Below are 22,414 nucleotides of genomic sequence, written 5' to 3' on the forward strand. Positions count from 1 at the left end.
TTTGCTCTGTCTCACGCCTCAAGAATGTAGGGTTTGTCCCAAGCCTGTGATCCTCCCCTGCAGTATCATGGATCTGTAATCCTGTTGGCCCAAGGTTTATTCTGCACTACTTCAAATCTCCCTGTCAAGCTGTGCCAGGGAGATCAGAATCTCTCTTGGCTCTTCGCTCTCTTGGCCCTTTACTCCCGAGGCTCTCCCTCTCTCCCCTTCCCCCCTTCTCCCTCACAAACCATGCTGCTCCTGGGGGTGGGACCCCCAATAATTAGCACCCTCATCTAATTAGCACCCTCAGAATCCGTGTGGAGTCTTCTTGCCTGTCTGCTGCTACCGGTGAACATCCAGCTTAGGGGACGTCCCCGGGGAACCCCCAAACCAACTGCTACACCCAGCCAAGCCCTTCCCATGGGATGGGTTTGGGTTTGGTTCTGGGGGGCTCTGGCACAGCCCCCCAGCCCCTCAGCCCCCCCATGTTGGTGTTTTGCAGTGAACGGGGGCTGGTCCTCGTGGACGGAGTGGTCCAGCTGCAACGCGCGCTGCGGGCGGGGCTGGCAGAAACGCTCGCGCACCTGCACCAACCCCGCGCCCCTCAACGGGGGAGCCTTCTGCGAGGGCATGTCCGTGCAGAAAATCACCTGCACCTCCCTCTGCCCCGGTGAGTCCCTGCCCAGGGAGGGCTTCGGGGACCTCAGCTTTCGGTGGGAAGCAGCAGCAGGGAGTTGGGAAGGGAGCGGGAAATGCGGCTGTCTTGTGGGTGTGGTGTGGGTGTGGTGTGGGTGTGGTGTGGGAGTGGTGTGGGTGTGGGTGTGGTGTGGGTGTGGTGTGTTGTGGATGTGGGGGTGGTGTGGGTGTGGTGTGGTGTGGGTGTGGGTGTGGTGTGGGTGTGGTGTGTTGTGGATGTGGGGGTGGTGTGGGTGTGGGTGCAGTGCCAGGCACCTGTGGGCAGGCTGGATCTTACCCTGTGTTTGGAAAATTAACCCCCAAACAGCAGAGGTTTGTGTCCAAACAGGAGACAGAGGAGCCCTTTGGCTTTATTCCAACCAAGGCAGAGGCCGTGGGGCATCCCCTGGGGCCTCTCAGATTTTTGGAGGATGCAGCCTCCCTTTTTATCCCAATTTCCCAAAGCCTCCCTTTTTATCCCAATTTCCAGCAACATTTCCCTTCTCTCTTTCCCCATTTCTGAGGTACTTGAGAGGTTCAGATCTCCCAGAACACCTGATCCCAAAGATTCCCCTCTAATGCACAACCCTCCCTTTGAATTTTTAATTCTTACTGAATTCAGGGGTTTTTCTTCCTCATTAATGTCTAATTTCATTTCTCAGTAACCCTAAAGTTTATTTGTAAAAGCAAATTTCTTTTTCCATTCACCAATCAGTGGAATCCTTCCCATTGTTTCTTTTCTCTCCCAGTGCTGGTTTTATATCCCAGCAGCCCCACAGATGGTTTGGAAAGACAAATCCCCCGTTCCTCTCACCTTTGGCACCCCCAAAACTGTGCCAGGACAGCTCAGGGCTCAGGAGGAGAAATCAGGGACTTGGGTGGGGGTCTGGGCTTAGTGCAGAGAGCGGGAGCTGATGTTAACACCACCAGAAAGAGAAACACAGAAACCTGAGCTGAGAACTTCGTTAAGATCTTTATTTATCCTGCGAAAGTTTGCTTAGGATGTATTAGACGTGGAGTTATGGAGGGGAGAGACGAAACAAGCGCTGCTGCAGGAGCTGCTGACTGTGTTTCTGCTGACTGTGTTTCCCCCGGGCAGTGGACGGCAGCTGGGAGGTGTGGAGCGAGTGGTCGGTGTGCAGCCCCGAGTGCGAGCACCTGCGCGTGCGGGAGTGCGCCGCACCCGCGCCCCGCAACGGCGGCAAGCACTGCGAGGGGCTGAGCCAGGAGTCTGAGAACTGCACCGAGGGGCTCTGCATCCAAGGTGAGCTGCCAGGGGCTTTGGGATGGCCTGAGGGGTGGGCTGAAGGCCAGGGAACCTGTGTGGGTGGGGCTGCTGTGCCTGAGCTACTCCCGTGAAAATGGACGTGTGTTAGAATATTTACCAATATTGCGGACGGGAGGTGCCTGAACTTGTCTGGCCTTGGTGCTGAACCAAAGAACAGCACTGTGGTGTTTCACCCACAGACACTTTTGGCCATGGGTGGGTGGTGTTTCACCCCAGGGACACTTTTGGCCATGGCTGGGTGGTGTTTCACCCCACAGACACTTTTGGCCATGGCTGGGTGGTGTTCCACCCCACAGACACTTTTGGCCATGGCTGTGTGGTGTTTCACCCAGGGACACTTTTGGCCATGGCTGTGTGGTGTTTCACCCACAGACACTTTTGGCCATGGCTGGGTGGTGTTTCACCCAGGGACACTTTTGGCCATGGCTGTGTGGTGTTTCACCCCACGGACACTTTTGGCCATGGCTGTGTGGTGTTTCACCCCACGGACACTTTTGGCCATGGCTGTGTGGTGTTTCACCCCACAGACACTTTTGGCCATGGCTGGGTGGTGTTTCACCCCACAGACACTTTGGGCTGGCTGGGGGCTGCAGCTGGGCACGTGGGGACAAGTGCAGGCGTGCAGGAGCTCTGGTGGGGCTGGGATGGAGCTTCCTCCCGTGCAGGGGCTGCTCCTCAGGTTTCCCTCTGTGGAGAAGCTTTAGGGCCATGGGGAAGGAAAGGAGTCGGTTCTGATGGAGGGTTTGGATCCAGAGCTTTGTTCTGGCCCACAGCCTCTGAACCCAGCCCCAGCCCCACCAGAACTCCTGACCCCGTGGGTGCTGCTCCTTTTAACCCCGGGGAGAGGGCAGGGAAGGGGTAGGGAGCCACCAGCCAGGTACAGGAGGGGAGGTCTCAAGGGACAAAGGACACCTGGATGGCCCAGTGCCCCCGGGGGTAGAGGGCATCCTTTAAATCTGCCTTGAATCTGTCTACTCCATGCCCTTCTGGAATGCCGGGACTGACAGAGAGTGCTGGGAGGGGTCAGGGAGAGGAAAGGAGAGGTGACTGACACACCTGGGAGGGAATTATCAGGAAGGGACCTGGGGTTCTGAAGTAAACTCTGAAATCACAACACAACAGACGTGGTTTTCCGGTTTTCCGTGCCGAGTTTGAAATTTTCCAGGATTTGCGTTGTTCGTTCTCTGCCTGTGAATGATCAGGTGATGCTAAAATCCCAAATCCAGGGGGTGTGCAGGGTGCAGCTCCAAACTCCATAACCAAATGTGCTCCTCAGCCTTTCCTTGCAAGCAAACGGGCAAAGCCCCCGGGAGAGCTGCGGGTGCAGGAGCCGGTCAAGGTCGGAGTTTGTTCCTTTTGCTGCCTTCAGCAGGAGCCAAACCCAGGCAGATCCGCAGCTCCCTGGGAAAGGCTTTGCCCTTCACCAGTGTCTGGGAAGCAGCTGGCACTGGGAGGCTGCTGCTGTCCCTCCCCTGCACGGGGAGCTGGGCAGAGCAGCCCTGCAGCTGCGCAGGCTCCGCACACAGGAGGAATTGGTGAGTTATCCCTGCCCTGAGCCCCCTCCTGTCCCTGTGGAGGGGCTGTCACCTTGTCAGGTGGAACAGCAGCCCTGGGAGCCATCAGGAGTGCCAGGGCTGGGAGATGTAAACAAGGATGTGTCTGCTCTCTGTAATGCTGTGTTCAACCAGCCCTCTGTCCTTGTTTCTATGGTTCTGCGTTGCCTTTTCTCTTATAAACAAAATGAACTCTCTTTTTTTTTTTTTTTTTGCCCTGGGATTTTAATACTTTCCCAGTGGCAGAGAGCATCCTGTGTATTTGTTCAGGCTTCAGAGATACCTGAGCTGAGAGCTCCAATCAGATTTTGCTGGGGTCTGGAGGAAGGGAACACTCAGCACTCTGGCTGTGGATCCCAGCACTTAAAATTCCCAGGGCTACAGAACAGCTCCAAGGTATCCAAGGACAGAAATGTAGTTTAAATTTTTTTTCCTTCCTTGTGTTTTAAGAAAGAAGAACCAGAGAGGGTCTGGGAGCATTCACTCAGCTCTTGGGGACTGTGCTGATCCTGGGATGTTTCCTGGGGTGTCTCTCCTCCCTGACAATGATGAATTCCTGTCCCTGCTGGTGGCTGGCTCAATCCCAAATCCATCCTGCTGTCTATCCGTGGAGGGGCTGGCAGGAGGACATGTGGGAAGGGCGTGAGGAGCAGCAGCTGAGGCTGCATGGGGAGGGTGTGACAGCAGAGGGGACCTGCCACCCTCCTGGCTCCGTCTGTGGTGTCCCCAGGGCCAGTTCAAGGTGGCCTCACTCAGGTCCCTGCCTGCAGGAACACTGCCAGTGGGAAATGCTCCTGTCCTGCCCCAAATTCCCTCCTTTCCCCCCATCCTGTGGGGTCCTGTGGCAGCCCGGGGGGCACAGGACAGGGACAGGCTGTGTCCCTGCCCCACACCTGGGACACAGGACAGGGACAGGGCTGTGTCCCTGCCCCACGCCTGGGGCACAGGACAGGGACAGGCTGTGTCCCTGCCCCACACCTGGGGCACAGGACAGGGACAGGCTGTGTCCCTGCCCCACGCCTGGGGCACAGGACAGGGACAGGCTGTGTCCCACACCTGGGGCACAGGGACAGGGACAGGCTGTGTCCCAGCCCCACACCTGGGACACAGGACAGGGACAGGCTGTGTCCCTGCCCCACACCTGGGGCACAGGGACAGGGATGGGCTGTGTCCCAGCCCCACACCTGGGGCACAGGACAGGGACAGGGCTGTGTCCCACACCTGGGGCACAGGACAGGGGCAGGGCTGTGCCAGGGAGCCTCTGGCCCGGAGGGAGCTGGCTCAGCTCAGCTCAGCCCTGCCGGGCCCTTGGGGCTCACACAAATGCCTTCCCTCCTTTCCCTGCAGCCCCAGGATCCTGGAGTGGTTCTAAAGGCCTGCAGTCCCACTCTGCTCCATGGAGACACCTTCCATGGACACCTCCCCCTGTCCCAGGTGGCTCCAAGCCCCGCCCAGCAGCCCCAGGCTCTGCTCCAGGTGCTGCATTTACCTGTGGGGCCAGCTGGGCTGGAGTGTCTGTGTCTCCTGCTCCTTCCACCCCAGGTGTGACCCTGTCCCTCCAGGTGTGATCCCATCCCTCCAGGTGTGATCCCATCCCTCCAGGTGTGACCCTGTCCCTCCAGGTGTGATCCCATCCCTCCAGGTGTGACCCTATCCCTCCAGGTGTGGTCCTGTACCTCCAGGTGTGATCCCTTCTCTCCAGGTGTGACCCTATCCCTCCAGGTGTGACCCTGTCCCTCCAGGTGTGATCCCATCCCTCCAGGTGTGATCCCATCCCTCCAGGTGTGGTCCTGTCCCTCCAGGTGTGACCCTGTCCCTCCAAGTGTGATCCCATCCCTTCAGGTGTGACCCTGTCCCTCCAGGTGTGACTCTATCCCTCCAGGTGTGATCCCATCCCTCCAGGTGTGATCCCATCCCTCCAGGTGTGACCCTGTCCCTCCAGGTGTGACCCTGTCCCTCCAGGTGTGACCCTGTCCCTCCAGGTGTGATCCCTTCCCTCCAGGTGTGGTCCTGTCCCTTCAGGTGTGACCCTGTCCCTCCAGGTGTGATCCCATCCCTCCAGGTGTGATCCCATCCCTCCAGGTGTGACCCTGTCCCTCCAGGTGTGATCCCATCCCTCCAGGTGTGGTCCTGTCCCTCCAGGTGTGATCCCATCCCTCCAGGTGTGACCCTGTCCCTCCAGGTGTGACCCTGTCCCTCCAGGTGTGATCCCATCCCTTCAGGTGTGACCCTGTCCCTCCAGGTGTTGTCCTGTCCCTCCAGGTGTGATCCCTTCCCTCCAGGTGTGATCCCATCCCTTCAGGTGTGATCCTGTCCCTCCAGGTGTGACCCTGTCCCTCCAGGTGTGATCCCATCCCTTCAGGTGTGATCCCATCCCTTCAGGTGTGACCCTGTCCCTCCAGGTGTGACCCTGTCCCTTCAGGTGTGACCCTGTCCCTCCAGGTGTGATCCCATCCCTCCAGGTGTGATCCTGTCCCTCCAGGTGTGACCCCGTCCCTCCAGGTGTGACCCTGTCCCTCCAGGTGTGATCCCATCCCTCCAGGTGTGACCCTGTCCCTCCAGGTGTGATCCTGTCCCTCCAGGTGTGACCCTGTCCCTCCAGGTGTGATCCTGTCCCTCCAGGTGTGACCCTGTCCCTCCAGGTGTGACCCTGTCCCTCCAGGTGTGATCCCTTCCCTCCAGGTGTGACCCTATCCCTCCAGGTGTGATCCTGTCCCTCCAGGTGTGACCCTGTCCCTCCAGGTGTGACCCTATCCCTCCAGGTGTGACCCTGTCCCTCCAGGTGTGACCCTGTCCCTCCAGGTGTGATCCCTTCCCTCCAGGTGTGATCCCTTCCCTCCAGGTGAGACCCTGTCCCTCCAGGTGTGATCCCATCCCTTCAGGTGTGACCCTGTCCCTCCAGGTGTGACCCTGTCCCTCCAGGTGTGATCCTGTCCCTCCAGGTGTGTTCCTGTCCCTCCAGGTGTGACCCTGTCCCTCCAGGTGTGACCCTGTCCCTCCAGGTGAGACCCTATCCCTCCAGGTGTGACCCTATCCCTCCAGGTGTGACCCTGTCCCTCCAGGTGTGACCCTGTCCCTCCAGGTGTGACCCTGTCCCTCCAGGTGTGATCCCATCCCTCCAGGTGTGACCCTGTCCCTCCAGGTGCGATCCCATCCCTCCAGGTGTGACCCTGTCCCTCCAGGTGTGACCCTGTCCCTCCAGGTGTGATCCCTTCCCTCCAGGTGTGACCCTGTCCCCCCAGGTGTGATCCCATCCCTCCAGGTGTGACCCTGTCCCCCCAGGTGTGATCCCTTCCCTCCAGGTGTGATCCCTTCCCTCCAGGTGTGACCCTGTCCCTCCAGGTATGATCCCTTCCCTCCAGGTGTGATCCCTTCCCTCCAGGTGTGACCCTGTCCCTCCAGGTGTGACCCTGTCCCTCCAGGTGTGATCCCATCCCTCCAGGTGTGACCCTATCCCTCCAGGTGTGATCCCATCCCTCCAGGTGTGACCCTGTCCCTCCAGGTGTGACCCCATCCCTCCAGGTGTGACCCTGTCCCTCCTTCATGGCTGTCCCAATGTCCTCGTTGTTTTTAGGGCTGGAATTGCTTTCTCAGCTAACAGGAATTGATGCAATTAGCCTATTTAAAAAAAAAATCTCTTCTCCCCTGCTCCTCTCCCAGTGTGTGCCTTTCCTGCTCCTCCTCTCATCCCGTGGGGAATTGTGGAGGAAATGCAGCCCTGAGCCACAGCAAACCAATCTCTTGGAGGGTTTTTATCAGGCACAACTCGTTAACTTTGCTCCTTCTGGGAGGCACAAATAGCACCAACATTCCTCTGGGTAACAAATGAGGGCTGAGCTGAAGGGAGGAGGGGAATGGAGGGTGCCAGGGAAGAGCCAGCCTGGAGCTGGCTGGGAACATCCCAATCCTTGGGATCAGCTCAGATCTGCAGGCAGGGAAGGGAACAGGGATGAAATGGATCAGCTCTGGGGCTCCTTATTCAATCCCTGGCTGGGGAGTTGGGGAATGACCCCAAGGCACCAGAGGGGAACATCCCAGAGCTCCCTTTGGCCTCGGATCCCCAGGAGGATCCCCATGGGCCAGCCCCTCCTCCAGGGAATTCCTCCTGGAACTTGCAGCTCTTGTGTGGATGCAGGAGGAAGACTCAGGTGGGGTTGGGCAGGGATGAAAGGTTTCCAGATGGATTTCCTGGGATGCAGAGGTCGCCTTGGCCCCAGACACTCCCTGCACCTCCCTGCTGCCCTGCGTGTTTGTTCTCCCCGTGTTTATTCCCTGCCAGCATTCCCAGCTGGATGCTTTGCCAGCCTGGATTTCTCTCCTTCCTGCAGAGGTGAAAGCTTTCTCTTTGCTTAATAAAAAAGAGGTTTTTTGGGTTTTTTTTTTCTTTTTTTTGAGAGCTTTTTGTTTTACTTTTATCTGTTTGCTTTAAAGCTATTTCTCCCGACTTCAAAACCTATTGATTTCTTCTCCCAGTGCCCAAAACCAAAACAAACAAGCAGAGCCACAAGGGCTGACCTGCAAACATGGTTTTACTAATGCACCCCGAATAATCACAGCACAATCACAAATCATTTTGTTTTCCGTTTTCCCAGCAGCGCTGCTGCTGTTGCCAGGAGGCTCCTGGATGCAGGAATCTCCATTTCCATGGGAAATGCTTTTCCCTTTGCAGTTTGGTGTGGGCAGCCCCTGCCAGCAGCAGGGAAGGGTTTGCTCCACTGCAGGCTCCAGTCTCACCCTCCTCTCTGGGTCTTTTTGTGCCTCATTTTCCTGCAAAAGCAAATAAAAAACCTCATCCCACCAGGTTTTTGGTGAGGAGCCAAAAATCCAGTGATCTTCTGGGTTAAGTATTTCTAAACTGAGCATATTCACAAACATTAAAAGAGAAGGAGCCTGGCAATCCACCTGAGTCTCCCAATTTTGGGGATTTCTTTGGCAGGTTTTAGGTTATAAATGGTGACTCAAGTGCTTGGCACGAGGGAGGCAGAGCAGGCTCACTTTTGAGAGCTGCAGTCCCATAGAAAACCCCTTTAATCCCACATTTCCATCTGCTGGGGGCACACGGGTGTGTGTGCTCATGTACACACAGAGAAGTGCCATTAATGGGGCTGTTTGGTACCAAAATGTGAATAAACTGGGCGTTTTTATAGCTTGTAACTAATTCAAGTGCCCATCACCAGCCTTTCCATACATCAGGCACACAAAGGAATCATTAATTCTGACCTGAGTCTCTTTGCCAATGATCCACTGCAAGGTATTGAACTTCCTTCTTGCTGAGGTGTAAATAAACAACAGCTTCCAATAGAGCCAACAAATAACCTGAATTAACCAAGTGAGAAATTGCTGCAAAGGAACTTCCTGATAGGGATTTAGGGGGAGAAAAAAAAAAAGGAAGAAAAAAAGAGAAGATGAAGAGAAAAACACGGGCAACATAAAATATTCATATTGTCAGCAAACGAGGAGAAAATGTTTCATTTATAGAGTGAGACAGAAGCAATATAGGAGATAGATATGCTCCATGTAAATTTATTAAGTGCAACTTTCTCTCTCTCTCCCTGTCAGATAAAAAACCTCCTCGTGAAATAAAATCCCAAAGTTCTTTTTTTTTTTGGTTTTTTCTCTTGTAAATATGATTTTCCTCATCTCCTCTGCTGTTTGGGTTGTTGGTTTAGGAGCTAAGGAGGAGCTGAGGATTTATGAGAGGCTTTAGCATCTGCTGGAAGCAGCTCTGACCCCAGGTTCAGTGAGCCAGGGCAGAGCTCACCCTCAGCAATTCCTGACAGCAGCCCTGGCTCAGGGCTTGCCCAGCTCAGGATCAACCTCTGGAATCAGCAAAAAAGGAATTTCTGCAGGAGTTTGGGGTTCCTGCTGCTGGCTCTGGCCCTGCTGGGCTCCCTCCTGTCTCACCTGGAGGGTGTCTCTGTGCCTGGCATCATCTCAGGGCTGCTCTGCCCTGCACCTGCAGCTCTGCCAGCCCCAGCAGGGCAGGAGAGCAGGGGGACCAGGGCCAGGAGGAGAGGGGACAGCCTCGAGCTGTGCCAGGGGGGGACATCAGCAGGAAATTCCTCATGGAAAGGGCCTTGAGCTGTGCCAGGGGGGACATCAGCAGGAATTTCTCCATGGAAAGGGCCTTGAGCTGTGCCAGGGGGGGACATCAGCAGGAAATTCCTCTTGGAAAGGGCCTCGAGCTGTGCCAGGGTTGGACATCAGCAGGAATTTCCTCATGGAAAGGGCCTTGAGCTGTGCCAGGGTTGGACATCAGCAGGAATTTACCCTGGAAAGGGCTGTAGGGCATTGCCAGGGTTGGATATCAGCAGGAGATTCCTCATGGAAAGAGCTGTAGGGCATTGTCAGGATGGGACATCAGCAGGAATTTACCCCTGGAAAGGGCTGTAGGGCATTGCCAGGGTGGGACATCAGCAGGAATTTACCCTTGCTTCTGTCTGTCCTGCTGAATGGACCTCAGAGAAAGAATTTTATAGATAAGGAACAATAAATAACCTTGAGAACGAGAACTGAAGAGCTCTGACTCCTTCTTCCACCACCAGGCTGGGAAAAGAGACTTTGTGACACACCTGGGGGTCACTGTGAGCAGCAGAGGCCCCAGGAGGGCAGGGACACAGCTCATGGAGCAGGAGCTGCTCCAGGATGCAAAACCAGAGCCAGGGATGAAGATCATGGAGGGACAGCCTGCTCCACTGAAGGATCTCTTCCCCGAGCCCCTGACTTGTGGTCCCTGTGCTCCAAGAGGGAGGAGAAGGACTTGGGGCTGTGGGAGGGATGGGAAGAAGCTGGGAAGAAGCTCTGGGATCTCCTGCCCAGCTCTGCCCTCCCTGCAGGAGCTGGGGAGGTGGGCCCTGCACAGCTCCTGCCAAGCTCTCCTTGGAAATGAGATAATTTAATCAATTACCTCTCCTAATGCACGCAACCAAATGTTTCACTTTCTGCTCCTGCACGTCTTAAATTATCTTCAGGTGCTTTATGAAACTTAATCATAGTTAATAGAAACTTCATTACCATCAAATGTGCTTTCAATGAATGTTGTGTAACAGTGGCAGGAGGTGGAGTGAAAAATGGGCTGCAATTACCACAAACACGGATCCTGGAGCAGAAAGGGATAAAATTTGTGGGGCCTGCCAGGGTCCCTCCCCCACCCCGGGCTGGGAGGACACAGCTCATTAAGGAGTAATTGGTGGACTATAAATGTTTGCTTTTCTAGTTTGTTTGGTTGCTTTGCACTTCGTTCCCTTCTGGGGAAAAAAGAAAAGCAGAACCTCACCCTGCTCCCCCAGATTTCCCACACCTTCCTCCTTCCCTTATTCTAATCTCCTGTAGAAGGAATTCTCCAAAAGAAAAGATCAGAAGAGGTAAAAATGACTTTAAAAACAAACAAACAAACAAAACCAGGTGTTGTTTCTAAAGAAACACCAAAATCCCAAAAGAAAGGCTCCTCTCTCATGGAGTTGTGTTCCATGGGAATAATTCAAGGAACACTGAGCCACTCTGGGTTTGCCCTTTCAGCACAAAGCCGTTTAAAACCCCGCTAAACCCTGAGCAGGATCCTCTGAGCTCTGCTCCCCTGAGGTTTGTGAGGGTTTTCCTGGCGCTGGGGCAGCTCTGGGAACACAGCAACCACCAGCTCATTCCAGGGAAGGACCCTCAGGGGGTTTTAATCATCAAATTTATGGACCAGGCTCCAATTCAAGCCCTGGAGATACTTCAGAGTCAATGAAAAGAGAATTCTTCTCCTCAGAATGATTTTGCTGGGGTCCAAATGCTCCCATTTTTTGGGTTTCGTGCCCTCCCCCTCATCTTTAAGCCATGTACAACCGTGAGAAAGTGGGAAAGGGGAATTGCCTGATGTGGGAATCGATGGGAAAGGAGATGCTGAAGCACCTGAGGGGGTTTAGGGCCAGAGCACCTGAGGAGGGGGGCAGGAGATCAGCTCTGGGATCCTCCCCTTGGCTCTCCTGGGGCTGGAGCTTTTCCTGCCAGGATATTTCTGCATCTCTCAGACTCGACCATTTATCATCCCAGCAGGGCAGGAGGGATAATTCCCGTTTTCAGCACTTCCCTTTTTTAAAGCAAAGATCCAAAGGGAAGAGCTGCAGATGCTTCGTGGTGCAAACCCCACCAGCTCTGCCTGGGAAGGGAAACACCCCGATTGTTCCTGGCTTCCTGGAGATCCATCCCCTCCCTCCTCCTGCCTCATTCATTGCTCTAATTACCCACAGAAATTAACTCAACAATAGCAATTCGTAATTAATTCCCTGTAACAACAAAGCAGCTTGGGAATAGGAAATTGGAAGAAACAGAAATGTAATTATTGTCTGTATTTCCCTTTCTGCACCTGGGGCTGGGGAACCAAACAGGGCTGGGGGAGTGGGGCCTTGGACTGGGCTTTGTGTGCTTCTGGTTCCATCTGAGACGTTTCCAGTCTGCCTTTGTGACCCCTTTTTCTTTGCTTTTTCTGTCTGGCCTGTCCCCTTGTCACATGGTCAGCCAGTACCTCACCCTCTGCAATCCCTAACTGAGCCTAAAATTCTCATTTTCTGTCTGGCCTGTCCCCTTGTCACATGGTCAGCCAGTACCTCACCCTCTGCAATCCCTAACTGAGCCTAAAATTCTCTTTTTCTGTCTGGCCTGTCCCCTTGTCACATGGCCAGCCAGTACCTCACCCTCTGCAATCCCTAACTGAGCCTAAAATTCTCTTTACAGCGTTTTTTAAGGAGGATCTCATGGGGGAAAAAAAAAGGGAAAAAAGGGAAAAAAAACCCAAAAGTTTCTCTTTTAGTGATTGATCTGGTGGAACTGTGTGGCAGTGGAATTGCTCGAGGAAGTTGAGTTTTGTAACCTTACAAGTTTGCTCAGGGTGGTTTCCTGGCCTGCCACAGAAGGTGGATTCCTCCCCAAAGCTGATGTTTCCATGCAAATATTGTGATTTTTCTTTTTCCTTCCCAGCGAGTTGTGGATGTTAAAAGCAGAACCATTTTTCATTTCAGCAGATTACTTGAAAATAGAGCAGAAATTGTTGCAGGAGTATTTTCTTGGTTAGGTGGTTCTGGTAAAACTGATATCCAGAATTTCTTTTGGGTTGAGTGGGTGCTGGAATCTCGTGGTTGGGGCTGACTGGGAGCAGGTGGAGAGTGGGGACGAGAGGGATGTTTTCTGTCAAGGATGTTTGAACCAAACCTTGGATTTTACTTTTGGTTGGAGTGCCCGGCTGAAATTCAGTCCCAGCACCTGGAGCAGGGTTTGGGGACTGGGGGTGCTGGTGCTGCCATTTCCCTGCTGGGAGGGGGCTGTGGGTGCCCAGCCCCTTCCCAGCACATCCAGCTGGGGCTGGGGGCACTTTTCAAACACTTCATTTTCATAAGGAAGTGTTGAGCCAAGGAAATGCTGCCCAGAGGTGCTCCTTCCTTTCATCTCGACACTCTGAAGTTTCATGTTCGTTTTCAAAACTCAGCTAAAATGAAATTATCTGACTTTCAGCAGAAAAGCACAACAGAAGCCTCCTCCCAAGCAGTAATTAAGTAATTCCTGTAATTGGCTGTTTATTAAACGCTGATTTTAACTTTCCACCCTTTTCTGTGCGGTGCAGTTCAGTCGCTGACACGGAGCACTCTGGAATTCCCAGTTGGTTTTTGTTGCTCTCGTTGGCCATGAACAAATCCAGTTTCTGTTGCTGGGGCTCTGCCGTGCAGGAGAAGCCCCCAGCAGGACCCAGACCCTGCCCAGGGTGGGCTCTGAGCTCCCTCCCCCCACCCTGGGGCTGGGAATTCAGGAACCCCCCCAAGGACCGTCCAAGGGGACGTGGCAAGGGATTTGATTCCACGGTGCACAAATCCCACAGATGGAGGAGAGCGGGACGGGACTTTCATGGAATATTGCAGGGTTCATTTGGGGTCACAGCCACAGGCAACTCCTCCTCCCCAAACCCAGACAGGCTCGAGTTTGGGGTGCCCCATCCCAAACCCAAACAGGATCTTGAGTTTGGGGTGCCCCAATCCCAAACCCAAACAGGCTCTCCACTTTGGGGTGCCCCAATCCCAAACCCAGACAGGCTCTCCACTTTGGGGTGCCCCAATCCCAAACCCAAACAGGCTCTCCACTTTGGGGTGCCCCAATCCCAAACAGGCTCTCCACTTTGGGGTGCCCCAAACCCAAACAGGCTCTCCACTTTGGGGTGCCCCAAACCCAAACAGGCTCTCCACTTTGGGGTGCCCCAATCCCAAACCCAGACAGGCTCTCCACTTTGGGGTGCCCCAATCCCAAACCCAAACAGGCTCTCCACTTTGGGGTGCTCCATCGGGAATTCTGCTCACCCTCTCAGCCCTTGTCCAGCGCTGCCCCTGCTCCTGTGCCCAGCTCCACCTTGGTTCCCCATGTCCCCGTGTCCCCATGTCCCCTGTCCCTGACACAGCTCTTGTCCCCCACATACCCCCAATGTCCCCCACACCCCCCGTGTCCCCCCGTCCCGTGTCCCCGTCCCTGACACGGCTCTTGTCCCCCGTGTCCCCCCACACCCCCCGTGTCCCTGTCCCTGACACGGCTCTTGTCCCCCACATACCCCCAATGTCCCCCACACCCCCCACAGCCCCCGTGTCCCCCTGTCCCGTGTCCCTGTCCCTGACACGGCTCTTGTCCCCCGTGTCCCCCCACACCCCCCGTGTCCCTGTCCCTGACACGGCTCTTGTCCCCCACATACCCCCCACGTCCCCCGTGTCCCCCGTCCCGTGTCCCCGTCCCTGATATGGTTCTTGTCCCCCGTGTCCCCCACGTCCCCCCACATTGCCCATGTCCCCCCGTGTCCCTGTCCCTGACACGGCTCTTGTCCCCCACATTCCCCATGTCCCCCCGTGTCCCTGTCCCTGACATGGCTCTTGTCCCCCACGTCGTCCCACACCCACCGTGTCCCCACGTCCCGTGTCCCCGTCCCTGACACGGCTCTTGTCCCCCACACCCCCCGTGTCCCCCGTCCCGTGTCCCCTTCCCTGACACGGCTCTTGTCCCCCACACCCCCCGTGTTCCCCGTGTCCCCCGTCCCGTGTCCCCGTCCCTGACACGGCTCTTGTCCCCCGTGTCCCCCCGTGTCCCCCCACACCCCCCATGTCCCCCCGTGTCCCCCGTCCCGTGTCCCCGTCCCTGACACGGCTCTTGTCCCCCACACCCCCCGTGTCCCCCGTCCCGTGTCCCCGTCCCTGACACGGCTTTTGTCCCCCATGTCCCCCCATACCCGCCGTGTCCCCACGTCCCGTGTCCCTGTCCCTGACACGGCTCTTGTCCCCCACATCCCCCCACACCCCCCGTGTCCCCCGTCCCGTGTCCCCGTCCCTGACACGGCTCTTGTCCCCCGTGTCCCCCCGTGTCCCCCCACACCCCCCGTGTCCCCCGTGTCCCCGTCCCTGACACGGCTCTTGTCCCCCACACCCCCCGTGTCCCCATGTCCCGTGTCCCCGTCCCTGACACGGCTCTTGTCCCCCACACCCCCCGTGTCCCCCGTGTCCCCATGTCCCGTGTCCCCGTCCCTGACACGGCTCTTGTCCCCCACACCCCCCGTGTCCCCCGTCCCGTGTCCCCGTCCCTGACACGGCTTTTGTCCCCCATGTCCCCCCATACCCGCCGTGTCCCCACGTCCCGTGTCCCTGTCCCTGACACGGCTCTTGTCCCCCACATCCCCCCACACCCCCCGTGTCCCCCGTCCCGTGTCCCCGTCCCTGACACGGCTCTTGTCCCCCGTGTCCCCCCGTGTCCCCCCACACCCCCCGTGTCCCCCGTGTCCCCGTCCCTGACACGGCTCTTGTCCCCCACACCCCCCGTGTCCCCATGTCCCGTGTCCCCGTCCCTGACACGGCTCTTGTCCCCCACACCCCCCGTGTCCCCCGTGTCCCCATGTCCCGTGTCCCCGTCCCTGACACGGCTCTTGTCCCCCACATCCCCCCACACCCCCCGTGTCCCCCGTCCCGTGTCCCCGTCCCTGACACGGCTCTTGTCCCCCGTGTCCCCCCGTGTCCCCCCACACCCCCCGTGTCCCCCGTGTCCCCGTCCCTGACACGGCTCTCTCCGCAGACGTGGAGCGCGGCGCGGACGTGGCGCTGTACTCGGGGCTGGCGGCGGCGGTGCTGGCGGTGGCCGTGCTGGCGCTGGGGGTGACCCTGTACCGGCGCAGTCAGAGTGAGTACGGCGTGGATGTCATTGATTCCTCTGCACTCACGGGAGGCTTCCAGACTTTTAATTTTAAAACAGTCAGACAAGGTTAGTGCGGCGATTTCCTTTCTTCTCTGCAGAGCTCCCGCGGCTCAGGCTCGCCTGCGTTTGGGGAGGGGGTTTGGTCGAGTCGGTGCCTCGCCAAGGCTCTGCAGCGTGTGGCAGGTGCCAAACACATCCCCCCTCTCCTGAGAGCGAGATAAAGCAGTTTAACTGCGGTGGTACCCCGTGGAAAACTGCCCTGGTGACTTCTGATCCACTCTGGTGGCGTGGAAGGAGGATGGGATCACTGGGGAGCAGGAGCTGGGATGAGTGGGGACAGGGACCTGGAATTGGCTCTGCTCTGTCCCACAAACCCAGGATCCTCCTTGGCCACGCTCCAGATGATTTAGGAGTGCCAAAATCCCCATGTCCTTTCCAAAATCCCCAGCTCCATCACTGAGGAAAAGCTCAAATTAAAGCCAAGCTCCCGCTGCTCAGGCTCTCCTGTGTTTGGAGACAGGGTTTGGGGCAGCCAGGGACAGGGACCTGGAATTGGCTCTGCTTTGTCCCACAAACCCAGGATCCTCCTTGGCCACGCTCCAGATGATTTAGAAGTGCCAAAATCCCCATGTCCCTCCCAAAATCCCCAGCTCCAGCACTGAGGAAAAGATCAAATTAAAGCCAAGCTCCCGCTGCTCGGTCTCGCCTGTGTTTGGGGACAGGGTTTGGGGGAGCCAGGGACAGGGACAGGGATCTGGAATTGGCTCTGCTTTGTCCCACACACCCAGGATCCTCCTTGGCCATGCTCCAGATGATTTAGGAGTGCCAAAATCCCCATGTCCCTCCCAAAATCCCCAGCTCCAACACTGATTGAGGAAAAGCTCAAATTAAAGCCAAGCTCCCACTGCTCAGGCTCGCCTGTGTTTGGAGACAGGGTTTGGGGCAGCCAGGGACAGGGACCTGGAATTGGCTCTGCTCTGTCCCACAAACCCAGGATCCTCCTTGGCCACGCTCCAGGTGCTTTAGGAGTGCCAAAATCCCCATGTCCCTCCCAAAATCCCCAGCTCCAGCACTGATTGAGGAAAAGCTCAAATTAAAGCCAAGCAAGCAAATCAGAGCAGCTCCCACTGCTCAGGCTCTCCTGTGTTTGGGGAGGGGGTTTGGGGCAGCCAGGGACAGGGACAGGGACCTGGAATTGGCTCTGCTCTGTCCCACACACCCAGGATCCTCCTTGGCCATGCTCCAGGTGCTTTAGGAGTGCCAAAATCCCCATGTCCCTCCCAAAATCCCCAGCTCCAGCACTGATTGAGGAAAAGCTCAAATTAAAGCCAAGCAAGCAAATCAGAGCAAGCTGGGGCAGCACAGCTGGAGCTCCTCCTGTTCTCAGTTACAGAGCTTTCCTTCACTCCAATAAAAGGAATTATTCCTTTCCTGATAATCCCAGACCCCCAGCTGGAAGTGTTTTGTAACCTGCTGCAACACAGGCACTGAGGGAAATCAATGTGTGTAAAACTGGACCCCTAAAGCTCCAGAGAACACCACCAGTGCCATAAAATGTGGACAAAACCTTTGCTAAAAGCAGAGCTCGGGTTTCCAGGAATGTTATTCCCTCTGAGCAGGAAGGTGGGGAGGGAGAGGAAGGGGGATGGAAGCAGGATGTTTATTGATTCTGTGCTGCCGTTCTACCTCAGACCTGCCTGATTGTGGGTGGGTGGGAGCGTGGGCAGGGTGTGAAAGTGTCCCCATGTCTCTGTTCTCTCTTCAGAAAAGGGAAATATGTTGCAGAGTTTGTTTGGGGGGGTTTTGTGGGGTTGTTTTTACAGTTTCTTTATTTCCTGGAGACGTTCCTCACCAAGCATGACTTGCAAGAAATTGGCAAAAGGGCTTGGCAGACAAGGACGTTTGAAGGAAGTTCATTCATCCATTTCTAAATCCAAACCTTTAATTAGGGCTGTGTAAATCTCAATGACTGTCTCAAACAAGAACGTTTTCCTTTGTGGTTCAGTCTGAATCTTGTTTTGAGTCTGGGGAATTGTTTGCTTGGCTTAAAGCTTAAAACCTTTCCTTCTGGAGGCCCTGAAAATACCCAACTAAACAACCAAAGAAAAAGACCCCACCACAAAACCAAGCAGCCAGAGGACCCAGGCCCCTAAATCCATGCAATCCTCATTTTCCAGAGCATTTTCTGAGGTAAAACACCTAAAAATTAATAACTGTGGTGCCTTTCCCTGCATCACTCTTGTCCCACCTCCCTTTCAGCCCAGTTTCCCTCAGGCTTGAAGCTGTGGGTTTGTGTAAAAGGTCTGCAGGAAGATATTGTCACCCTAAATCCATGCAATCCTCATTTTCCAGAGCGTTTTCTGAGGTAAAATACCTCAAAATTAATAACTGTGGTGCCTTTCCTTGCATCACTCTTGTCCCACCTCCCTTTCAGCCCAGCTTCCCTCAGGCTTGAAGCTGTGGGTTTGTGTAAAAGGTCTGCAGGAAGATGTTGTCACCCAGTGGGGTTTAATGTAGGGAAAGAAAACAACCAGAGAGGCAAAGGGCAAACACAAGGACTGAATCCAAACCAAAGGAGGCTCCTCCTCTCCTCCTTGGATTATTCCTGCACTCTGGAGCTGCCTGAGGCGTGGCAAACACCGAGTGTCAGATCTTGGCAGCAGCTCCTCTGCTCTCTGATGTGGCCTGGTGCTTTGGGAGGAACTGGGCCAAGGTCTGACACTTCATGTTTGCCAAATCAAACGGGGATTTTGGGCTCTGAGAGCTCGGGGAGGGTCGCAGAGGGGACGGGGGAGGGTTGCTGAGGTGTCCCCCTGTTAGGAAAATGTGAGGTTTATGTCCAAAAGGAGACAGAGGAGTCCTTTGGCTTTATTCCAACCAAGGCAGAGGCCATGGGGCATCCCCTGGGGTCTCTCCAAGGTTTGGAGGATGCAGCCTCCCTTTTTATCCCAATTTCCAGCCACATTTCCCTTCTCTCTTTCCCCATTTCTGAGGCACTTGAGAGATTCAGACTTCCCAGAACACCTGATCCCAAAGATTCCCCTCTAATGCATAACCCTCCCTTTTCATTTTTAATTCTTACAGAATTTAGGGGGTTTCCCCACTGGTTTTTTTCTTTCAATGTCCCATTTAATTTTCTCAGTAACCCTAAAGTTTATTTGTAAAAGCAAATCTCTTTTTCCATTCACCAATCAGTGGAATCCTTCCCATGGTTTCTTTTCTCTCCCAGTGCTGGTTTTATCCCCCAGCAGCCCCACAGCTGGGTTGGAAACACCAATCCCCCGTTCCTCTCACCCTCCATCCCTGCTGCTGTCCCCACAGGTAACTCCCTGCTCCTGAACTCGTCCCTGCAGCCCGAGCTGACGGTCAGCAGGACCTACAGCGGCCCCATCTGCCTGCAGGACCCCCTGGACAAGGAGCTGATGACCGAGTCCTCCCTGTTCAACCCCCTGGCCGACATCAAGGTCAAGGTGCAGAGCTCCTTCATGGTGTCCCTGGGTGTCACCGAGAGGGCCGAGTACCACGGCAAGGCGCACCCCGGCACCTTCCCCCACGGCAGCCCCAGGCCCTTTGGGACCCTCCAGGCCAGGAACAAGGCCATGTTCATCCAGAACCTGGCCTCCATCTCCAGCAGCAGCGAGCTGAGGAGCACAGCCCTGTTCGGACACCTGGGCGGTCGCTTGGTGGTCCCCAACACAGGTGGGTGGCTGTTGGAATAATCACCAATATTGTGGGCAGGAGGAGCCTGGGCTTCTCTGGCCTTGGTGCTGAACCAAAGAGCAGCACCGTGGTGTTTCATCCCAGGGACACTTTTGGCCATGGCTGGGTGGTGTTTCACCCACAGACACTTTTGGCCATGGCTGTGTGGTGTTTCACCCACAGACACTTTTGGCCATGGCTGGGTGGTGTTTCACCCCACAGACACTTTTGGCCATGGCTGGGTGGTGTTTCACCCCACAGACACTTTTGGCCATGGCTGGGTGGTGTTTCACCCCACAGACACTTTTGGCCATGGCTGTGTGGTGTTTCACCCCACAGACACTTTTGGCCATGGCTGGGTGGTGTTTCACCCCACAGACACTTTTGGCCATGGCTGGGTGGTGTTTCACCCCACAGACACTTTTGGCCATGGCTGGGTGGTGTTTCACCCCACAGACACTTTTGGCCATGGCTGGGTGGTGTTTCACCCCACAGACACTTTTGGCCATGGCTGTGTGGTGTTTCACCCCAGGGACACTTTTGGCCATGGCTGGGTGGTGTTTCACCCCACAGACACTTTTGGCCGTGGCTGGGTGGTGTTTCACCCCACAGACACTTTTGGCCATGGCTGGGTGGTGTTTCACCCCAGGGACACTTTTGGCCATGGCTGGGTGGTGTTTCACCCAGGGACACTTTTGGCCATGGCTGTGTGGTGTTTCACCCCACAGACACTTTTGGCCATGGCTGTGTGGTGTTTCACCCCAGGGACACTTTTGGCCATGGCTGGGTGGTGTTTCACCCCACAGACACTTTTGGCCATGGCTGTGTGGTGTTTCACCCCAGGGACACTTTTGGCTATGGCTGTGTGGTGTTTCACCCCACAGACACTTTGGGCTGGCTGGGGGCTGCAGCTGGGCACGTGGGGACAAGTCCAGGCGTGCAGGAGCTCTGGTGGGGCTGGGATGGAGCTTCCTCCCGTGCAGGGGCCGCTCCTCAGGTTTCCCTCTGTGGAGAAGCTTTAGGGCCATGGGGAAGGAGAGGAGTCGGTTCTGATGGAGGGTTTGGATCCAGAGCTTTGTTCTGGCCCACAGCCTCTGAACCCAGCCCCAGCCCCACCAGAACTCCTGACCCCGTGGGTGCTGCTCCTTTTAACCCCGGGGAGAGGGCAGGGAAGGGACAGGGAGCCACCAGCCAGGTACAGGAGGGGAGGTCTCAAGGGACAAAGGACACCTGGATGGCCCAGTGCCCCCCGGGGGTAGAGGGCATCCTTTGAATCTGCCAATCACTGGATGCCCTTCTGGAATGCCAGGACTGACAGACAGTGCTGGGAGGGGAAAGGAGAGGTGACTGACACACCTGGGAGGGAATTATCAGGGAGGGACCCAAGGTATCTGAGGCAAACCCTGAAATCACATCATGCAGGTGGCTCCTTGCTCATCAAACCATGCAGAGGAATTTGAGCTTAGGCTGCCTGATGTAGTGTTTTATAACTAAATTTAAAAAAAAAGAATTAAAATTTAAATTTTTTCTCCAGGATAGAAGAAGTAGGGGCCCCGTTAATGCAAATTTTGGAAGTAGGGCACGTTGCCCACACAGGACACGAGTGATCAGAGGGAAGCCTGGGCTGAGGACTGAAGAGGCATTATGCCTGTTTGAACTGTTTTAAATTACTGCCTCTCTTGATGTCTTCAGCATGAAAGTCACATTAATCAAAGCTGTGCCTTGCTTGGATGCTGCTCCAGAGGAGAGGCTCCCCGGGAAGGGTCGGTGCTGGATCTTGGGGAAGGGGCTCACATTCCAGCAGCAGCTCCAGCCCCACGGGGGGACACAGGGACAGCAGCCAGGCCTGGGGACAGCCCCACTGCCCACCAGGCTCCTGCCCCTCCTGCCTGTCCATCTTCCCCTTTCTTGGAGCAAAAAGCTCCCCAGATTCCCTGTCCCAGGCTGGGGGCTGGGATGCTCCCTCTGCCTTGTGTGCTTTTTGAGTTTTGTGACCTTTGTGGGACGTGTTTCAGACCTGCAGGCTGTTTGTGGAGCAGCAGGTCAGAGCCTGGCAGGGTCACAGCCCTGAGTTGCACCCCAGGGTTGTGCTTGCATCCCCCCAAACCCCAGCCCTTACCCTGGGCATTTTCTCTCCCCAAAAGGCAGCACAAAAAGCCAGATACTGCCAGCCAGGTGTTATCATCCTTCAACTCCAGTGATATTTATTCACTTTAAATTCAGCTCTGTTTTCGTTTGAGCAGTGGCTCCAGGATTATCTGCTGCTCTCTGGTTGAACTGGATGATTTAGAGCTTTATCCTTCATGTCCCACAAAACGGGTGCTTTAAAGGTTACCATAAAAAACGTGGTTTGTGTTTAGAGAGGATTGATAACAGTGACAGCCCAGGCATGCACAACGTGGGGAATGTTTTCATTTCTCCCCAGACTGGTTTTGTGCTGAGGAAGGAACACTGCAGAGGCACGAAGTTCAGGCATGAATTAAGAATTCCCTCATCCTGTATATTTAGCTACTTTATGTAATGATAGTCCCATCAATTAGATTATTAAAATATGTATTTGGTCCACTTGCAATTTATGTAATTCCTGCTGCCTTTATGTAAGATCAGCTGTGCCAAGCAGTTGTAAATTCCAGTGTGATGGAGTCGGTGCCTCACCAAGGCTCTGCAGCGTGTGGCAGATGCCAAACACATCCCCCCTCTCCTGAGAGCAAGAAAAAGCAGTTTAACTGCAGTGGTACCCCGTGGAAATCTGCCCTGGTGACTTCTGATCCACTCTGGTGGCATGGAAGGAGGATGGGATCACTGGGATGTGTGGGACAAAGGGATGATCCCCCTCTCCATGGGGAGATTCCCTGGGATCAGGTGTGATTTCAAAAAGGAAAGAGCCTCCAGGAGGCTTTTTGGGAAATGTCTTTTCCTTTGATGGGAAAGCAACAGCTTTCTTTCCTTGGATAGTTTGTGTTCCTTTCATCTGGTGAGGCTGCCACAAGAAGCAGGAATGCAGAGGAGCATCCCTCAGGTGGTGCTCCCT

General features: G+C 55.4%; 1 protein-coding gene across 2 annotated transcripts in view; it reads left to right on the forward strand.

Moving 5' to 3' along the window:
• UNC5D (unc-5 netrin receptor D) overlaps positions 1 to 22,414 on the forward strand; it is a 63,029-nt gene that overhangs the window by 20,692 nt on the left and 19,923 nt on the right. Inside the window, exons 4-7 of one of the 2 annotated variants that reach the window (XM_059870401.1) lie at positions 485 to 652; positions 1,757 to 1,921; positions 15,565 to 15,750; positions 19,006 to 19,383. In XM_059870401.1, coding sequence (XP_059726384.1) covers positions 485 to 652; positions 1,757 to 1,921; positions 15,565 to 15,750; positions 19,006 to 19,383 — 897 coding nt within the window. The remainder of the gene's footprint in view (positions 1 to 484; positions 653 to 1,756; positions 1,922 to 15,564; positions 15,751 to 19,005; positions 19,384 to 22,414) is intronic. The other variant, XM_059870402.1, reaches the window with a different exon arrangement.

This window comes from Haemorhous mexicanus, chromosome 30, assembly GCF_027477595.1.
Source record: "Haemorhous mexicanus isolate bHaeMex1 chromosome 30, bHaeMex1.pri, whole genome shotgun sequence".
Classification (NCBI taxonomy): domain Eukaryota; kingdom Metazoa; phylum Chordata; class Aves; order Passeriformes; family Fringillidae; genus Haemorhous; species Haemorhous mexicanus.